General features: G+C 40.6%; 2 protein-coding genes across 2 annotated transcripts in view; one reads left to right on the forward strand and one right to left on the reverse strand.

The window, feature by feature from the left end:
* Positions 1–16185, reverse strand: part of LOC146524343 (serine/threonine-protein phosphatase 2A 55 kDa regulatory subunit B beta isoform) — a 44064-nt gene extending 27879 nt beyond the window's left edge. The window contains exon 1 of the mRNA XM_085177177.1: positions 15199–16185. Within this exon, the coding sequence (XP_085033303.1) occupies positions 15199–15277 (79 nt within the window). The 5' untranslated portion in view covers positions 15278–16185. The remainder of the gene's footprint in view (positions 1–15198) is intronic.
* Positions 16186–16290: 105 nt separating this feature from the next.
* rpl26 (ribosomal protein L26) lies at positions 16291–19859 on the forward strand. The gene is made up of 4 exons (XM_085177231.1): positions 16291–16406; positions 17072–17243; positions 17346–17486; positions 19694–19859. Exons 2-4 carry the CDS (start codon positions 17076–17078, stop codon positions 19820–19822), a joined length of 438 nt encoding a protein of 145 aa, XP_085033357.1. The 5' UTR covers positions 16291–16406; positions 17072–17075; the 3' UTR covers positions 19823–19859.
* Positions 19860–21381: the final 1522 nt, after the last annotated feature.

Consider the following 21381-nt stretch of genomic DNA (forward strand, 5'->3'; position numbering starts at 1 on the left):
AAGCGTATTTAGTAGTTGAGCTGATTTCGTATGACATGCCTCAGTGGGACAAGCTGTATCAGAGCACAACACGCTGAGCTACAAAGTTGTTATGGTCATAATTTTTAATGTCTGTTCACCGGTTTTAGATTTTTTCTGTGTTACCCAACAAATCAGGATGATAATCATTCAATGGCATTAAATTCCCTCTCCAAACATTTATTGCCTGCCATTAGCCATGCAACCCACCCTGGCATTAAGAGCAGCTAAACACACGGGGGTAATAGGATTGGCCTGGCAGTCCATCTGTCAGGGGACTGAGTAGCGGCAAACCCCAAGGAACAAGTACCTGGCCTGGATACGCTCTCTCATTCTGCCCTTTCTTTGCGGTCTACTACGGAAATATTTATACGGTTTTTAAATGTAACCTCTGTGAAACTAAAACACTGCCATTCAAGCACATAAATGCCAGAAGGAAAAGGTAAAAAGCTGGAAAATACAGTCTCTAGTGGGAGTTTATAACCTCCTGGCTTTAAGTAATATAAAATGCTGCTACTCTTCTGTTAATAGACTACAGATGGAGATACATGTAGCCGGCAAATGAATTGAGTCAGGGTGGGGGAGGGATAACAGAGGAGAACTCTGGAAGAAGGAAGGGGAGAAAGATAAAAAGATGGATGTATAGTTTTGGTTGAGGGCATTAAATCAAGCCTAGAGGCTGTCCCTAAATCAGTAGGCTTTACTCTTGGTGTCATTCCAATTACATCAGGATGAGACTAATGCTCCATTGCTCCGAGACTTCAGACCAGCAGGATTGGATTTTCTGTTTCCCCCTGACTCTCTAGTCCCCTCCCCCAACCTCCCCCCCTTTAGCTCTCTATCTCTCCCTCCTTCGCTCTCTCTCTGCCTCCCTTGATAATAAATTAATTGAAAAGAATGCATGTACAATGATTAGCGCAGGACGTAGCATTTTGGTTGAACATTAATCAAGTGAAAGGATTGTGTTTGCATGTACACACCTCAAGAACAGAGGCATGGATGCATGACCCACATTGGCATTTATATAAAGCAGGTACCCTAATCACAAAACACACACATATACACACTTATAATAGCCTTTGTTGCGTTAAAATGTTACGAGCAATAAAGCAACATACAAATTGGCCGACAGGTGAAGAATCCTACAACGCTGCTACACATTTTGATTTGTTTTCTGACTACACGGTCTAGTCTTGCTGAGAGGAAATGGTGCCACTTAACAGAAAATCATTGCATTGCGCTGCTACGGTTGCTAGGTAACTGCAATTGAACTGGCATTGCAATGCAACACAACAGCTGTCCACATAATTGGACAATTAAGATCTTAAAATGTCATTATTTTGGTTATATTCATCTCTATAAAGGCTCAAGCACGTCCCAACACATTTTGTACTAGTTGGGTTAATAGGAGGAACACAGAGGGCTCATGTTCAGAGGAAAGCTGGCTTTCATTAGTGAAAATGATCAGCGCTTTATTGGGAGAAAACAGCAAAAACAAAGTCTGTCTGTGCGGCCCTGAAACACTGGACAAACACCGTGTGTTGTCAAGTATGCTATATTTAACCTACAGGACTTTCATCTATGTGTGGACGCATGAAAGACCGACTGGTAGAAAGTAGGTTAAGCAGGTTAGTGAGTGCCTACAAAGCCACCTACCCATACACAACTAGGGATCAATGCGCAGCTTATGTTCAGGACCGTGGACAGCTCTGCACTGTGCTGAAGCTAGCAGAAAGTGAAAAAGGCCTAAAGGGGAAATACAATTTCTATAAAATGTTTCTCAGATGTCGTATAGCTCGGCTTTCATTTGAACAAATCAGAGAGAAAAGCTAGTGGAGTTAGTTCAGGAGCTGCTTCTAATATGAATTAACTAGTCAGTATAATAAAAAATGACTATCACAAGTTCTCACAGCCTTTTGTGTCTTCAAATATTTTCTCTGTATCAAACTAACAATCAAAAACTAAGAATAACAAAACAAAGAAACTCTTTTCCAGCTTTCACACAATTATACGCTGTTGTAATGTACATGCCTACTGTGTGTGCTGTAGTACCATGCTGAAGCACTGTTATGTGCCAGCCATACAGCATGTAGGTAATCACGCTTGTTGGACAGGGAGTGTCTATTCAAGAAGAACTCCTGTTACTAACAAGAAAAGCAGCAGTGTGGAAATAGCCTGACCCCACATCTGAACACGTTGCCTCCCCCCTTTTTTTTCTTTTTTTTGCTATAGCTTGCCAGAGAGGGTTCCCTGCAGCCATTCAGTCATGTTTCAACCAGCCCCATGTGACAACAGAACATGTTCTCTGTGCACCTCGGTTCAAGAGTCCCCCACCCACACAGACTCAAGCTCACACACGCAAATGCACATTGCTTTATTACAATAGTCCACACACACGCACTCCGTCAACAACAAAGACAAACACATGCAAGCATGTCACACTTAGAGGCTGTAATCTCCAGGAAAATCCCATTTGGCAGAGCAGCTGCCAGCGTGGATCACAGATAGACTGTAGTTGTGGTGCCCACAGGGTAGCAAGCTGTCCATCCACACTTTTCTATCAAGTAGAGTCGCCAACCACCCACCCACCCCCGAAACCGACACGCACACCTAAAGATGAGCTTAAGATGGGATCAGGCCCTACCACTGTGATGGTAAATTCTTGCCATTTGCCACTCTAATAGGTAGGTGTCAATAAGCTCAAACAGTCTTTTTCTCATTTAAACAGGGCTTTGCTTTGTTATTTAATTTATTGATTTGTTATGAGTGGGATCTATGTTGCAACGTAGCTGCCATTTTTGATGTAGCATGATGTGAGGAGACTTTCTGGCAAAAGTGGTCCATCCATCTGTCTGCTTATCATGCTGGCTGGCTGTCAAAAACACTTTCTCTGTTGATGTGAAATGAGACTTGGATAATAGAATAAAATATTAAAACCATTCTAAATCTTTCATATGCATTACAGATCTAATAAAAAACAACAACAAACTATATCCACCCATCACAGCATCCACAAATGTATACAGAATAAAATTAAACATACAATGACAGCATGTCATGTGCTCGAGGCTCCAGCATTAAAGGAGATAATCTTATAGCACCACCAGCTGGTAAAAAATGAATATTACATGCTTGAACCTAGGCAACGATTTAAGATTGATTTAGCTTATTTTATAATCTTATTTTATGATCCCTAAAAGCTGTTTGTCCGCCTGTACAGTTTACAGTACCACAGTTATGCATCTGTGTAATTTGGGTTTGTTTACTATTACATTCACATATTTATTTATTTATTTGGACATAAGTGTGCCTACATTGTTAAAGATAAATGAGGCTGGGTCCTGTCTTTGTTAAGACCAGAAGAGCAGGATGCGCATGTGCATTGTTGAGCAGGGATGCACCCATTTTATTTGCCCTTTTGTATTCACTATTCATTTACTAAAGTGTCTCCATGTGATGCTAAGCTTAGAGAAGGTCATTCACTGGAAGAGACCTATTGACTGGTTGAAAGTCGTGGCACATTAATTGCATGTGTGTGTGTGTGTGTGGGGGGGGGGGGGGTTATTTGTGTTCAACATTCAAAGATGTAATTACTTTATTTATTTGACACTTGTCTATCTGGTGCAAAAAGGCATAAATAATAATCAAAACAATACAAAAAAAAACATCTTGCTACTGATTTTGTAACCAGCTGGCAGACAAATGCATTTTTTCAAACACTAAATTTTATAGTGCATCCCTTGTTTTGAATATATTTTGTGGAATAAATTAGTCAAAGATAACAAAAAGCAGACCTTAACCATATTAGAATTCAGAGAAATATACCAATATTAGCACGAAAAAGAAAAACGTCATAAACATATAATGTAATGGATGTCATTTTAACAAGTAATTTTGTGAATGATCCAGTATAATGGGTCATAACACAGTTCAGACATTGAAGCGGACATTAACAGTTATTTATAAATGATTAAACAAACAGGTGTCCTTTTTATTGTTCTACTGTGAATGAACCAAATTAATTAAACACACTCTCAAATAAAATATATTAACAGTCAAATATAGTAAGCCAAATTAAGATAAAAGTGAAATTCGCTGTTGACTCTTTCAATATAACACGTCATCAATTCAGAATTCTCTGAAAAATGTGTTTATTATTTCCAGCACGCTGATTCTAGAGTTATTTCCTAGAACTTGCTTTGTGAGGTTAAAACTGAAATCTAATCATTTTATCCTTGAATCCCAAGAAAGTTTGTGGATTTTTTTTAATAGATTCATGACGATTTGAGATGCAATTGTTGCCAGGACAGCAGACGTTAATAGTAGTTTTCTCTGATAAAATATAGACTGCATATAAAAGATGGCTGTAGCCATTAATGAATCTCTCTTTGGTTTGTGAGGCTGTGTTATGAAGCCTCCAGATATGATGAGCAAGTGGTAGATGAGACAGGAAACTACACATTCAAGGGAGAGTGAGTTTTCAATCACAAGGGTAGGCCTGCCATAAATCATATCCTGTTTTATATTTAATAATACATCAATGTGGCGATTAGGGCCATAGAGCAAGAGAACAGGGTTTGAGAGCTGTTTTAAATTAAAGATTTATTGATTTTTTTTTAATACAATCCACCTTCTTTTGTAACCAGTTAGTTACCCCCTGCTGTATATATATGCTTGCTTGTATATACATATCTATCTATCTATAGATATAGATATATATACTTTGATCAGGCGTATCAGCATTTTAACTTCTCGTTCTTTGTCCCACATTGAGAAAATGTCCCATAATTTTTATGGACTCAACCCTAGGGACAGGAACTTCTCTAAAGTCTACTTGCTTCCAAGGCCACCCTCAAAAAGTCACCAGGTACACTGATTTGGCCACAATTTGATGGACCAGCCATAACAAACACTGGGAATTTGCTTAGGACTTGAAGCTGGTGGAAGGTGACTGTGTTATTTTTCAATTTCACAAATGGAGAATACACAATTTAGACTCACTTTCAGCTTTAGTGTCTCAGACAAACACACTCTTTGCTTCAGATTTAGTTTTAGTTTGTTGGGATCTGGTCACCCTACTGCCATGTGATATGAATTATACATAAATGTGTGTGTGTGTGTGTGTGTGTGTGTGTGTGTGTGTGTGTGTGTGTGTGTGTGTGTGTGTGTGTCTTTGCATGTGTATAAGATGTGGGTCACATGTCAGTAGGAACAGTTATCATATACCGTATCATCATGTACAAAGAATTAAAAGAAGTACATGTGAGTATAAGATTACACATTTTTCATGGTCATGCCAGGTTCGTGCATGTGTGCATGTGTACTGCTCTCCCTGCATGTGATGTGACAGCATCAATATGGAATCCATAATTTGCTCACCCCTGGCCTCAGAAACAAAGCATAGCTAATTACTCTGGTGACACAGAGGGCAAAAGCTGCCAGCTGAGGGCCTGGAGGACAGCTTTGAGCTGAACTAGCTGCAAGAGGTCGACGTGTGGAAGCGGCCCTGTGATCTGTGATTTCTGAGTGTTCACCACAGATGTTAGAGGCCATACACGTGGCTGCACAAGTATGCAGATAAACACACTCACGCGGATTTTTGAGGGCAGTGGCGCTAAGAGGACCTCCATCTCCTCTGACAGACGAGTGAGTGAAGCCGCCGAGAGAATGTGAAACGAGGCGGGGAGTCAGGCTGGGAGTTTTGCCTTACAGACATGCTTCAGTAATCACACAGCAAGGAGGCAGACAGATAGGATGTTTCTTTGTGAAACAGCCATTTCCTCCATGCGGAGGTTCTTCCTGGCAAATCTAGCTCCTGGAACCTGACCCTGCTGCTTACAGTGAAAACCAGTACACTCAGACAATCACATGTTACATGTTCAAACTGTTGCTTTTCTACTCAAGTGCTATGTGAATGTAAAATAGCAGCAATCAGACACACTGAAATATGTCACACACATCTGCGGGGCACACGTACTAATCTCAGAGCTAATGGCTTAAGTTTGGGGTAAACAGTAAACAGCCCTGTGTGCCAGGACCGCTTGGTCTAGCGGCACACTGTCAATACTAATGACATCAGGACACAAAGTATCACTATGGAAACCTGGAGGCCCTGGTTCTGTCCCACACCCCTGTGTACTACCGGAAGGCTGCAAGAAAAAGAAGCCCAACTGGGGGAATAAAATGAAAGCGAAGGTAAGGAAAATCAAAAACAGAGAGCGCTAAAGGATGGAAGCTAGTGAATGAGATTCAGTAAAATGAAGACGGGTGAAATCAAGGGTGAGCCAATTGCCTGAAAGAAGGAAAGAGAAAGAGGGGGAACGGGTGAGTTGCGGGGTTTGGAGGCAATGGTTGGTTGAAGCTGGTTTGGAGCCAGAGGCGAGTGCTTGGTATGAAAACAGGCAGAGCAGTGTGCGGCAGCCAAGCCTGAGATTTAACTCTGCCGGAAGAGAGCTCCTTCCCCCCACCAAAAAAAAAAAACTGCACTCTCATCTTCTACCCCTCCTCCTGCATGCATCACCCTATCCATCACACACTCCATTCCACAGCCTGACCGCCTCTTCTTTTACTCAGCCACACTTTCAAACAGACCAGATGGGCTCAGTACACCCCACTGTCTGCTGCCATCGACATCACTGTAATGCTACCGGCCTCCTGAGCTGCTTTACTTCCAAGTACAGTTTTGCTAAAGTGGCTGCTGCAAAACCAGCTTGGCACTAGATCACTGTGAGCAGGTCTAACAGTATGAGTTAATGTGTGGCTCATTAAAGGGGAAAAAAAGCAATACCTCTCATGTTAGATCAGTCAGAGCATGTTGAGTCTTGGCCTTCAAAAATATTTACTATCAAGCGTAAAATTGGCTGCTGGAGGGAAACTTAATTTAGCCTCAGTATTGTGCTTTGTCACCCACCGGGCCGCTAAACACCTTTTATGCTACGTGGGTCACAGAGGCATTTGGTCAGAACAATGTGAACTAATCACAGGAAGCCACGGTTAAGAAGGAAATGAACATCGTAACAGAGTGGGTACAAACCCACTGTAGTCTCAGTTAAAGTCAGACTACAGTTGCTGGAAGATTAATAACTGCCTCTTGCACAATTTTATATGTAAGAAATGCAATGTTTGAGCTTTAAAATGTTTTTGAAAATTTCTTCTTTACAAGCAATTATGTAAATTGGGGTTTAATAATATGGGCTGATTAGACTGAGATTTAATCAGTAATGTGATTTGGGAAATCGCATTGTCTAATTTAATTTGAGTTAAGCTTTTTTCTTTCCTCCTTTTTTTGGACTCATTGCCTTCTGACTCAAATCAGTTTCTGTTGAGCCTCAGCAGGCTCGACAAATGGTGCCTAAGCAAATGAGATAACAAGTGCTGAACTGACAGACTGTCATCCAGTCACGTCTGCATAATCCCAGAGTATGGTACTGGTGTCATGGTGGGATTTAAAATCTGGTTGCAGTGAGACAAAGGTGGTCAACAGAACACTTGGCTAAGAGTTATTTAAAAAGCAGAACTACTGAAAAATATTCATGACATCCTTTACTGTTTAAATTATTTTTTAAGCATGTGGATATAGTACATGTGTTGCATTCATTTCATTCTTTTGTAAAAATTAGTTTAAATGTTATGTAATAAATATCTAGTACAAATATTTTTGATTTGATATTTTTCTTCTAGAAACAAATCAAAGCATATTCAGAATGTATTCAAAATTTAAGCTGTTATAACCTGTTACTGTAATGTACATAACAAAGTCACAACAAAGCAAAGTGATATTTAGAGTCCTCATATATCATCCACCCTACACTTATATGTTGTCAGTACAAACAATGGCAGTAAGAAACATAGTTTTTAATAGCCCTGTATAGCATAAATCATTAGCTTGACCATGAAGACCTTGGTGGATTTAAGCCTAAGTGTAAGGGACTGTTGACATCGCTCTACACCTTCAACTTCAAATCTTTTATTACACCCAAGAAACATATAAGCAATCATAAATACTAAATTGCTCACTTTAAGTGTGCAGCAGATAGCTGCTGTTTATCACAAGTTGTCAATATCAGACGTGACTTATAGGTGAACAAAAATATAAAAAGACTGAGTTCTGGTTTTCATGTGACATCGTGTGTCGGAGAGCTGGATGTTCTGTACTCTGTGTGCGCTTCTATGTGCAGGACTCGGGGGTTGTGGGGTAGCACAGTGAGTGAAAAGAGACAGCAGGGAGAGGTTGACTGGTACTCCGTGTACTGCTGTTGTCTGCTGCCTCATACTGTAACATCTGGCTACATTATTTATCCAGTGCCATGTCTTCAGTGTATAACACCATTCAGATAGGACAGTAAAAGCTTTCACTGCGGTATGGCGCGAGCAGTGATGAAGCATTCCTCCCTCTTCCCTTCTCCCTCACACACACACATGCAACACTATACTCTGTGGTTCTGACAGATAGAAAACATAACAGATGACTCATAAACATCCTGCTATCTAAAGCTGTCTCTGCTCCAGACAATGTTTTAGTTTTGATTCCTGCCTCTTATCGACCCTAATGCTCAGGTTGTTTTGTACAATCAGAAGTGCGATGACTCTGCAACGGTGGATGGCTATTTTCAGAAGGATATAGGAAAAACTATGCTGGGAAACCATAAAAAGGGCACCTAAACCAAGATCTAATTGGATCACAGCTATTGCTTCTATGGGTGCGGTTGGGTTTGGGTTTCTACAGGCAGCTGAAAGGAACACCAAGTCATGTCTGCTCCTTAAACTGAATGCTTACTATCCTCAGAGCAGATGACATTGTCACCTCTCCTTCACTGTTTTCCTGCAGCTTTTAGGTAGGATTCATGTGTATGTAATCAGCATTATTCTGTTTTATTTTCACTATTCCCAAAAAAGAACTATAGTACAGTAAAACTACAATTTTCATGCAGTTATATTGTTAGTTTAAATTATTTTCTGTATATTTTCGAAACCTAAATAAAAGGATTTTTAGCCACTTGGGGGTAGCGGAAACTACATGTGAATAAACAGGTATCAATATTAACTCTAGCTTAACTATTCTGGCCTCACCAGCTTGCCTTAACTTTGTATTTTAAGTGCTGCAAACTATGCAGTATCAAGAAAAATAGATACCTGCCCCAGTATACACATATATATGTTATCATTCCCACTGCACTCAGTATACATATGAAAAAAATAGTGTGTGTCTTTATTCATATGGATCCATTGCTGAGACTGGACCGAAAAATAATGTTGTAGGCTATGAAGCCATAAACCTTATAGCTCTTTGTGGTTTTATTATTATAATCCCTCTGATAAGCATCCAGTTATGATCCATTAATACAGATATATTATTTATAACTACTTTAAGACTATTAACTGTAATAAAATTGGACATTGTTAAAAGTGTCAGTAGTTTGGTTTGCATTTGTGCTACATGTGGGTTAGGGTTTGTTTTAAACCAACAGTAAGTTCTATTTTTTTCCACATTAGCTCAACCCCTACATCTGAACTGTACAAAAAACCCCACTGAACTACAAGTGCCAGTGTGTACCTCAACCCTTACACAACAAATACAACAACACCCACACAATCGGTACGTCTGCTTAAAGTGAAAAACCTGATTTCTTCCATTTTGGGCTGCATCGTTTCAAATACACGCGGTCGCTTTGTTTTGTCATCTCTTGTACCATTTGTGCTTCTAATCGGCTGTATATTCTTGTCACAGCCGCAGCACAGTCTCATTAAAGTTTCATCTGAGCTAGTCTATTCTTCCAGTCTAAATTCACAAAGCTTTAAAAGGCTGCAGCGCAAACAAGAGAAGTCTGTGTGTGTCACCTTGGCATGCTGAACACTTGTTATGCCTTCCACTCCGGGAAGTCTAATTTTAATCGTATTGTGTGCGCGTCATAATGAAAATCACCAAAATAGGAATTAAAGACGAGAGCTAGGTATCAAAACTATTTTAATTACACCACAACAGTATCAAACTAATACTTCCTCTATAAGCTTGGTTAGCACATCTAAGACTATATATTGCACTGACTGCCTTATCTTTTTTTTTTCCAGGGCCTAATAATAATACAAGATACGGGAGCACTGTCAAGCCAAGGGTTTAATGAATTGATTTTTATTGCACCACTGTGAGCATGTTCACAATAACCTGCCTCATTCAACATCTCTTTTATAAAACCACAGAGGCAGATGGGCGGAGAGAGGGGGCCTGAAAGGCAGAGGAAGCCCATCCTGATGTTCTATATATACCTCAGTCCCAATAGTAGTTGTGTCTCTGCTGCAGCCTGTCAGCTGGAGCACAAGCCCAGCAGTCAATCTTGCAAAGGAGCCCCTTTGTCTGGCTCCCAACCGGGGCACAGTCGATGCTTCTTAACAAAAATGAATATGGGGGGGGGGGGGGGGGGGGGGGGGGGGGGGGGTCGTCGTCTCACCGTTAAGTTGCAGGCCAAAGGATGTAACATAATGTTTATTCTACTTCCACATGTGACGAAACAGCGATAAAGAAACAGGACAAAGAGACCTTTGTCACTGTGTTTGCTGTAATAATACACTAACCCCTGTGAGGCACAGAGTCTCACTCATACTGTAAATGTGCGCTTCTTTTCTTGTTTTCCTGCAGATTTGCTGCGGAAACTTAGCAGGAAGTGTTTGCTGTAAAGTGAGATTACGGGAAAATCCTGTGTGAGGAGGACACTGATATGTTATGGTGTTTTTGCCTCGCTGTGCAAGAGAACGTCATGTTCCTTTCAGTTGTCAGTGGCTCCTGAGATCCTCTGCTTTTTTCCAGATAGTGTATTATCTGCCATTTATTTCCTTCTGTTACAAGCACCCAACTTGTCTCGCTTTATTTAATTTAGTATTTAAATAATTCTTGTATACTTCATATTCCTCACCATTGTCTGTCTAGGCTCTCCTTTTGTTGCTCTTTCTTTCCTCTCACATCCATCAGGTTGCAGCAGATGGCTGCCCCTTTTTGAGCCAGGTTCTGCTTGAGGTCTCGTCCTGTTAAAGTTTCCCAATATTCAGAGGAGACTGATTATAGGGAATTTTCCTCTTAAGGTCTTCTCTCAATAATTGTAAATTCTTTACCTTGCAATATAGAGCAACCCGAGATGGTTGTTGCTCTAAAGTGGCATTAAACAGAACATAACAGTTTTGTTTTCATGTTACTGTAAACTGCCTGTGGAGCAGAAGCTGTCAGGAACCAGGCTAAGATACATATTTCTAAGCTTAGGCCTAGGCTGCCACTCGTTTGACAAACCACCTAATTTATCTCCCATTTAGGACGGGCCAGTCCATCTACTGGTTAAGAACAGTGACAGTGAACCAAAGCAATACAGGTCATAAAACATAAATAGTGCACTGAATGACACTAAAGGGATCCGCATAATTGTTTAGTTACTTGGAGTTGCTCGGCCCCATGTTAAAATACATTTTTATTTAGTACAACTTTAATCTTTACACAGCTGGGAAAAAAGAATGGATGCATGACTACAGCTTTGGACATTTGTTTGCTAAAACCAAAACAAATCTGCTACTTTGTCATTCTAATCCTTTGCATGCAGCCACACTTCTTTTTTTCTTACATTTACACCACTAGGCCTATGTCATGAGAGCACCTGCAGGCAAGAAGCCAGAAAAGTGTCTTGCTCTAGGGGAGATACAGCATGGGACGTCAGAGGAGCAATCCAGGTGGGAAGAAAACCTTACCGATTTTACACATCAAGTTTACTTTACTTGTCATTAGGGTACTATTCAGTCTTTGAAACCTCCTATTAGTTGTGTTCTCTGTTTTAGATAAGCTTTCTAGAATATGTGGAAATAACCCCTTTTGATCTTTCCTATCTTAGCTTGGATACTATTTAATTAACGAGTTAAAAAGCGAGTTAATGGACATGCGATACTAACTGCAGGAGTATCCTATCCCTTCAAGGGCTGTCTCCTTTTTGACAAGCTGAAACAGAACAGTCACACTTGTAAGTGTGTGAATTATGTGAGTTTGGTATGTAGGGTGTTTGTCCCCAACGGCATGCAAGGGCAGGATGATTACGGCAAGTGTGTTTTGAGCCGTGAACTGGGTGTCTGCCAGGGTAACAACAACAGAGCAGGATGTAAGATAAGGGAATGAACACACACACACAAGCATATGTGATGTTCCGCAAACACACAAACCCACGCTGCGTTCTTCAAACAGAAAACTCCAACTCAGTGTCATGCTTTGTCAGACTGTCGACAGAAGTTCCCCTCCGGCAATGCCACGAAAAGCTATTACAAATAAAATAACCACGATGTAGCAAAAATACACAAATGCACATGACACGTGTCAGCTATACCTAATAATCACAGAGACTTGACACAGATCTAATCTTCAAAAGATTAATTAATTAATTAAAAACCACTTCCCTTTTCAGCCCCCCCCCCCCCAGCATAATAATGTACCACAAGTTTCCCCTTAGACACTACAGCCAATAGACGAGGAAGCTGATGCAGGACTTGCTCTGCTGATTGATGGCAGTTTGAGATGTGGTGAGATGTCAGTTGGGGGTTGCACTTTTTCTTTTTTTTCCTGACTCAAACACAAAGTATCAGCAAAGAGAGACACACATATGCAGTCCCTTCAGAAAACTTGAAGACTTAATCCATCACACCCCTACTGACAGACTCGTGAAAAAAGGAGAGAAGTGAACACCAGGGGACAAAAAAAGACAGATAAAAGCCACAGAGAGACCAACGCAAACGTATAAACTTATACAGGGAGGCAGACAAAAGCTTGCAGTGTATCCCTCAGAGACTGGACCCAGGTGAATCCGAATGATGCTGGCACATTGCTCTCTACAATGGCCCAGATAAACAAAGAGAACACACACACACACCGACACACACACCATGGTCAGTGCAGTGCTTATATAATATATTTTCCACTAACATGGTAACTGCACACTCATCTTCCCTGCGGTGAACTCCGCTCAGCTGGAGCGGACATGAAGGAGGTCTACAGTGATGCACCACCCAGCTTATTCAGACCAGCATGTCTGAATAAGGGGCAATAAATGCCAACAAGGTCAAAACGGGACACGCAAGCAAAAGCTTTTACGCAACGCAAGCACATGCATAGATTCTAGCACAAAAACATCTACCTTCTCTTACTTTTTAAAACACACCCAAACACATAGTGTGCAGAGGTATTTATCTCTCTTTTTCTTTCTTTTGTTTTTAACACATCATATTTCTAAGGTGATCTGCTGTGTCATCTCACTCTGCTGGCCTCCAGCACATGAGATTCAACATCTCTCACTCCTGCTTTCGCCATACAACTGTTTCATATTTCTTCACACAGGGAGCAGCACAGGATCGTGTATCATATTACTGAGGTTTTTTTCTTCTTCTTCTTGATCTATCACTTCCTCTATTATACCACTCTCTCATGTCAGGCGGAGGGATGGAGACTCAGAAAGTGAGTAAACAAGCTTGGAGTGAAGGCAGTGAAAAACATTTTGTATGTTGGCCGCACCTCTTAACATCAGGGAGCTCAAACTGGGTTGTATTTGCGATCGAATGCAGTAATGATAAACATTTCTATCATATTTATGCCATGTGATCATGGTGAGAAACTAGGCTACAGGACAAGCAGGTCAATTTATATTTTACAAGATAAATATAACAAATGTATTAAAATCCACATATGTACACTCTGAGTATAAAAGAAATGTTTTCCAAACTCATTTGTTAAAAACCTTATTTGTAAGTTATTTTGTTGTTGATTCACATTTTGTGCAATGCATTGCTCCTGATCTCGTTAATAGCCTGCAATCAGTATTAGATAAACACACTTTAAACCTTGGACCTTGGATTTTATACAGATTCAACAATAGTGTGGCCGATATAAATAAGATTAAGTTTACTGACGTCAGATACTGATGTTTATCTGACGTGTTGTGTCACTTTTGTGCTGATTAAATGTTCAAAAGCTGTGTGATGGAGATCTAAATGACTTTGAAACAGGTATATGTTCAAAATGCACTCAGATTTACTTCCACTGCACAATCAGAGCTAACAACAAACAAAATAAACTGGCACTGGCTATGAGGCAAACTGTTACCCATAATTTCACAGTAAGTGTGAAATTATGGCCGTTACAGCCGACGCCACTTTAAGTGCTGTAATTAATGTTTGATAATCATACTTTAAATGGCTAATCAAGATTAAATTAGCCAGAAGGATGGGGGAAGAAAAATGAAATTTAGGACTGGCAAAGATCTGTGATGAAATAGAGAAGACATGTAAAAAGTGCTAGAGTAGGTAGCCTCAAGTGCTTCTTCTTCTTTGGTGAATATATACAGTATATAGGTCAGCTCTACATGCTGTGAAAGACCTTGTCGATGCCCACAACATACTGGGATGTACAGTGTATCACACTATCTTCCCTTCTACCAGAAGGCTGAGGGCAGAGCGCACACAGGAAAGAGGGCAACCATGCAAAGCTAAATAATGCAATGCCTCAGTCTCCACATTATGACCTAGTAAGTGGTTGGTTATACAAACACTCAGACCCTCTTGGGCTGTGTCTGACAGCACAATCAGCAGGATTATGAAGTCATTTCTCGGTCTAACGGCATGTCAATTCACCATTTTAACTTCAGGGACTCCAGAGGAATAACGGGAATGGGTGAATGTGAGAGGTTTGGGCGATATGTGGAGATGCCTAGATGCTCTTGAATTAAGTGATCTAGGCAGAGTGTGAGCTGGTGAAATGAATGAGAGAACCATGAGTAAGGAGCAATGTGGGTACTTGTCATTCAACTCGACAAACTGACTTTCTCTCTTGGCATCCTGTAGGCCTGTGTGTTGACACCTTTAAAGGGAGCAAAATGCGAATGAAGTGATACTGTTTACAAGACACAGTCACACACACACAGAGAGCCTTGGAACACTTTCTATAATTTGCATCAGAAATTGAGAAAGGGCTCCTTCAACTTCATGCATAGTGTCAAATCTGCATTGGTCTGGGTTAACTACTGGTTAAGCCTTAGCCCTTCAAGTGGCCAGCCTAACTTCTGCACATGTGTATCATATGTGCAGCAGCATAAAAACATTGATGTCACAAGGCACAAACTAAGCAACTCACAGACCCGTGAAAGCCACCCCCGGTTAAGCGTCCCACCCTACCTTCGGTGTGGCAAGTGGAGGACAGGATGGTGCTCGGAGGGCGGAAGAGATACGGGAGATAACGGGAAAAACATTTCATCTTCTTCTCCGGTGCTTGCTAACGGGTGTAGAGCGTTGCGTTGCGGGCTCCACATCCGCACTGCTGCCGCCGACAGCCAGCCACAGAAGATCCGGGGAGGTTCGGAGAGGAGGAGGGGGGAGTGAAATAGGCTCTGTCCGCGGTGCAGGGGGGCTATGACAGCATCACTTTTTCACAGGCAGGCAGGGAGGCAGGCAGGCAGTAGGCTCCGGTAGATCTGCGCTTCACCCGGGGAGCGAATAGCGCACGGTGTCAGCGCGTCTCCGCTTCGGCAGGTCTCTCCGTGTATGTGGGCGAGTTTGTCTGAGCAGGACAGGGGGTCGCTTCTGTCCTCTTATCATGGGAGGTCAATGTATCTGTGGTCTGCTGGTGTGAACACCCTCCTCGTATTTATTTCTCAGTGTATTTGGGTTTAAATAAAATAAAAAAGAGCAGGAAAAGCGCAATTACATCTACGAGAGCCAGGAAGTTTTCCCTTATAAATTTGGTAGTCTGTTTTATATTAAATGTAGCTAAGGGCAAAATTTGCTTGGAAATTACACTGAATGTTTTTTGGGGTGTGTATTACCGATAGAAAATGTGTTTTGCCGATCTATTAATGCTACTCACACTTATCCCTGATGCTTAAAAGAGGGTTGTGTGGTGCACAGAGCCCAGAACTTGATGAATCATAGACAAAACTTGTTTGTAGACCAGGTTACCGATTAACTAAGTTTAGCGCCATCTTGTGGAAATATTTAATGTAGCTAGAAAACACAAGTTATAACGTCACAAAAAACAAACCTAGTAAACATCGTTTTGCTTGTTTACTAAAAATGCCCCTGCAATTTTATCAACTAAAAATTATTACGTGGCATTATTTAAAAAATAAATTTGTTATGGTGAATAAAAATCTTAAGTGTCACCTTCTTTTAGTCGAATTTAACTCCTCGTAGCACACGCAGCACTAAAACAAGTTTCAGTACGACGAAATAGTGTCATCTTTGCCAGACCCCTCTGTGTTTACGCTTGTGTTTATCTGTGTTATCAGTTTAAACACTGACTTCTCGCGAGACTTGAGTGTGAACTAATGCCAGCGGAAGTAGTTTGCGAGTCTCTTTTCCGCCGGCCATAGAGGAGCAAAGGCAGGGTAAGAATTCCCGGCAGATCAATTCGCCAAAGTTATCGTTATCCATCCTGCTTTTAATACCACTGTGTGTCCGTATACAAGTGTAAACTCCACATATACTTCAGTACAATTAAAAATCAGCGAATATTGGCTTCATGTTGACGATTTATTACTAAATAAACGCTGTTAGTAGTTGGTCTCCCTGTTAGGTCCTTCAGTATCCGCATGTCGGTTAGCGATAGTGAAGCAGCTCTACTCCTGGTGCTAGCCTTTAATATTTGACCTATTTTACATTCTGTAACTGTAATGGGCTTTTAAAAACATTTTTTTGGAAGTGTGTAGTTTGTTCAACCACTTTACCGAGTTTATGTTGCAGAAATATCCCGCTTCGGTCTGACGGCTATCTTATGCTAACTACTTGAGCTAGCTTAATAGTTGCCTTTAAAACGTAGCACAACCTAGCCTGGTACATAATGCAGCAAAATAACACACATAGTGGACATTCTAGGTTTGGGTTCTCAGTTGCTTTATGTGGTGTCAGAAGATAGTAGTGTGTACTTTAACCCTACATTCTTGTATTTTCTTAAAACTGTCGATCCTGATCCACAATTTGAGTGCACTGTTTTGCAAGCAAGTGCAGCCTTTATCGTCTGGGTTTGTCATTGCCATTACTTGTTTCTTTACAGCATCATGAAGCTCAATCCCTTTGTAACATCCTCCCGTCGCAAGAACCGTAAGAGGCACTTCAATGCCCCCTCACACATCAGGAGGAAGATCATGTCTTCCCCCCTGTCTAAGGAGCTCCGCCAGAAGTACAACGTGAGGTCCATGCCCATCCGCAAAGATGACGAAGTCCAGGTAATGTGGTTTGTATTGCTGAGGGGTTCTTTTTCATAGCTGATGTGCAACATGTTAGGCGGATTAGTCTGACCTGCTCGTGTGTTGTGCATTTTCATGCAGGTTGTCCGTGGACACTACAAAGGCCAGCAGATTGGCAAAGTAGTCCAGGTCTACAGGAAGAAGTATGTCATCTACATCGAGCGTGTGCAGAGAGAGAAGGCCAATGGAACAACAGTCCATGTCGGCATCCACCCCAGCAAGGTGAGATTAAATAGATACTGAGTTTGTGTGAGTAGACTTGTTCCGTGGCATAGTCACACATGGCGCTTACTGGCTTCATATCTGTTTGGTTTGTTTGTGTCAGGAAGTGGACCTTAGAGATGTAGTCTTGAGCTTTTCATGTCACAAGCTCTTGAGCTGATCAACACAAATTCAATGTGGAGGGTAGCTATATAAGTATTTCTGGGGTATTTTGGGGTTCTTGGTGTGTTTTATCTATTGTAATTTTGAAAGTTGAGGTATTTTAGCTCTTGATGTTTGTTTCTTTTCCTAACAGCTGTCTCAGAGCCCTGTTCCAAGAAGCATGTTCAACAAATAAAGTTTATATATAGACTTTGAGTTTAAGTCTAAGATCTGCAACTCTTAAGCTGTGTCCACACTGAAAACGATTGTTGTGTTGTGCTTTTTAGCAGTATTCTTCATTCTGTGGTAGTCTTTTCAGTCACTGCTCTGAAAGTGTGAGGGGTCCCACCTACTTCACATTAATAACAGTTACATCACTCAAAGTCGACAAATATCATTCACTTTTTGTTGTCTGCTTACCAGATTGCTGTGAACTGCTAAAGATTTTGGTTCCAGAACAGCTGATCAGAATATCTTCATTGAACTTGAGTGTTCACCTTGAGTTAAGCACATGCATGAGTAGAAAAAATGTAAAGGAAGCCATCAGTGGAGCTCTGACACCCAGAATCATAGGATCATGGGATTCCAGCATTTTCCACATGTCTGGATTAACAAACCGAGGGACGTTTGCTAAATCTGCTTCCATGAGTAGGGCCCCAGTCACTACTGTTGTAAACTTCAATAGCATTCAGGTGCTTGACTCTCTCATCCTGCAGTCGGACAGACTACTTGACTAGTGTGTCCGACTGTGACTGTGTCTTGTAGTGTGTGGGGCGGTAGTTGCCAAAGGTGGCGTGTGTTGTGATCTGGAGATTGTAAGCTGGTGTTATGGTTGATGTCGTTGGCATACTTGCTGCACATGTATGCAGAGAGCAAAGTAAAGTGGAGTCAAATTCCTTACTTGTGTGCACAAACCAAATAAGGGTGACTCTGATGTATCTGATTCTGCTCATTGTACTTCAACGCCACCTTAGACCCATTTAACTCTGGATACTGGGTGTTGTCCAGTCGCTGTAGTCCGCTGCTAAATTGATACATTTTCAAGACTCAATCACTGCATTAGTGCTGGTAAAGAAGAAGCCAAAACAAGTAAACATTTTTATTATGGAGAATTTTTCAACTGCTGCAATAGTATCCCGCTGTGCTATTGGGAAATCCCTATGTTTCTGAAGTTAATTTATCAAGGGACCAACTCACTCCCACTTGTCTCCAGTGAGGCTGCAGTGTTTTCAAAAAAAGCTTTACAACAAGCCCAAAGCTCACTATGCACCAGCAACTCACTAAGGTCTTCCTTTGTGGACAGTCTAGGATTACTAGATATAAAAAGATGCCACATCTAAGCCAGACTTCAGGTTTCTATATTACACGTGTGTAAAGCTGCCTGTGGGGTTAAGATTTGCTTCTAACTGATTAGGGTGTGCACCTGGGAGCAGGATTAAGACATAAACTCTGATTACAGGTAGACTGAGAGAAATTTCACTTGGTATTTGACAGTGTTTCATCATACTCTGACACTTGGTATTTTGAGCACTGAAATTGAAAAATCAAAGTGACCAAATAACATTTTGTGGAGTGCAGTTGCTCTAGTTTAGCTGGATTATAGATTTTTTTCTTTTCTTTTTTTTTTTTTTTAAATTTGCTGATGCTGTTTAGTTTTAAATTGCAGTGTAATGCATTAAACAACCAAAAAACCTCTTTCTGTCAGTTCTGTAAATCTGTAGACACTGGTGGATAGCTGAAGCAAGTACAGAGCTAATGGGAGAGCATGTGACATCTTAGATGCGGAACATTGGTAATTTAAGAAGAATTGAGATTATATTTGAATTTCAGCATGTCCCTTTTGATTCAATTTTTTTTAAAAATTTCTAACGTAAACTGGAAAAGCAAGATTTTCCTTGTAGATTAAAAAAATAATCCTTGGTTACAAAAACAGTGGGAAATTTTTAAATTATTAAGCAATGTCTTTTTGTTTAATTTTATTAAAGCGATTTGAAGGTAATTTCAGACATATTGCTGATGTATCCATGAGAGAATGTTTGTTTACCAAGATGTTTTTGTGTCGGCAGGTGGTCATCACCAGGCTAAAGCTGGACAAAGACCGCAAGAAGATCCTGGAGCGCAAGGCCAAGTCTCGCGCTGATGGAAAGGAGAAGGGCAAATACAAGGAGGAGACCATTGAGAAGATGCAGGAGTGAAAATGATCTTTTGCTATCAATAAACTCTGTAAATGGACCTCATGTTGTCTGTCATATTTTCATTGTAACGCCCTAAACTCGGGAATGTTTTTTAATGTTTTATTTTGAACATGCTTGTCTTTTTTATGGAAATTAACACTTGGGTATACTGTATGCCTTCAAAGTCATGTTCAAATCTCTAAACAGCACACTGTATTACAAGGAATGTAATGAATTGGCCAGTGCTGCTGCTTAACAAATTAAAAACAAACTGTGGCCAAAATTGCATAATTTTATTGTTTAAAGATGTTAAAAGTGAACTACACAAAGAAATCTTCGTTAATTGCACAATTAACTGCAAATATGAGTAGTTTTGTTACAGGCAAGGAAATTCATGTGACTGACTACACGCCACCTCAGCTTCTATGTTAATTGATTTCACTATGAAATGATGAGGTGAAAATCCAAAATACTGTGCAAGAAACAAAATATTTCAAAGCATTTAAGCAGAAATATGGAAACCCAGCATTTGCTCTAACAGATCCAGATTAATATACTTTATGGATCCTGCAAAGGAAATTACTTTTAAGGCAGGAGAAAGGATAAAAATGAAATCTTATATTCTAACAGGTGTGTTCACCTGTCACAGAAGAAGAGCTGTTTTATAGAGAACAGTAGAAAACCATTTTGGTTTTAAACAAGCTGATGAATGAGCTCTGCAGAGAGGACTGTGATGACCGTGATGGGTTGTCCATGATGGACAGCAGGTAATTCAGTGACCTCTTCTCACTGAATGCCTCTGGGTTCCTGCTGCCATCTCTGACAGTGTTCAAGAGACAAGAAGAAAAAAATAGATTTTGCAAGAAATTTTACATTAAATTTAGCGAAAATAAAACATAGGAGGAGAGGCTAACTATTGAATGAAAAAAAGATACAGGTGAAACTCGAAAAATTTGAATATTGTGCAAAAGTTCATTTATTTCAGTAATTCTACTGAAAAAGTGAAACATATAATAAAGACTCATTACATGCAAAATGAGATAATTCAAGCCTTTATTTGTTATAATTTTGTTGATCGTGGCTAACAGCTTGCAAAAACCCCAAATTCAAAAGCTCAGAAAATTTGAATATTGTGAAAAGGTCCAGTTGTAGGCTCAAAGTGTCCCACTCTGATTAGCAAGTTAATCCAAAACATCTCCAAAGAGTTCCTGAGCCTTTAAATGGTTTCTCAGTCTGGTTCAGTGGGAATCACAATTATGGGGAAGACTGCTGATCTGACAGTTGAGCAGAAAACCATAATTGACACCCTCCATAAGAAGGGAAAGCCTCAAAAGATAATTGAAAAGTTGGATGTTCCCAAAGTTCTGTATCAATGCACATTAATAAGAAGTTATGTGGAAGGGAATGGTTTGGAAGAAAAAGGTGCACAAGCAGCAGGGATGACCAGAGCCTGGAGAGCATTGTCAGGAAGAGGTCATTCAAAAGTGTGGGGGACCTTCACAAGGAGTGGACTGAGGCTGGAGTTGGTGCATCAAGAGCCACCACACACAGACGGATGCTGGACTTGGGCTTCAAATGTC

The sequence above is a fragment of the Neolamprologus multifasciatus genome, chromosome 2 (genome assembly GCF_963576455.1).
Source record: "Neolamprologus multifasciatus chromosome 2, fNeoMul1.2, whole genome shotgun sequence".
In the NCBI taxonomy this organism is placed as follows: Eukaryota; Metazoa; Chordata; class Actinopteri; order Cichliformes; family Cichlidae; genus Neolamprologus; species Neolamprologus multifasciatus.

Bases quoted from the DNA above. Each gene is read 5' to 3' on its own strand.
- rpl26 (XM_085177231.1), top strand. From the start codon at position 17,076: ATGAAGCTCAATCCCTTTGTAACATCCTCCCGTCGCAAGAACCGTAAG. The intron at 17,244-17,345 runs GTAATGTGGTTT...ATTTTCATGCAG, and splicing joins GCAAAGATGACGAAGTCCAG to GTTGTCCGTGGACACTACAA. The intron at 17,487-19,693 runs GTGAGATTAAAT...TTGTGTCGGCAG, and splicing joins TCGGCATCCACCCCAGCAAG to GTGGTCATCACCAGGCTAAA.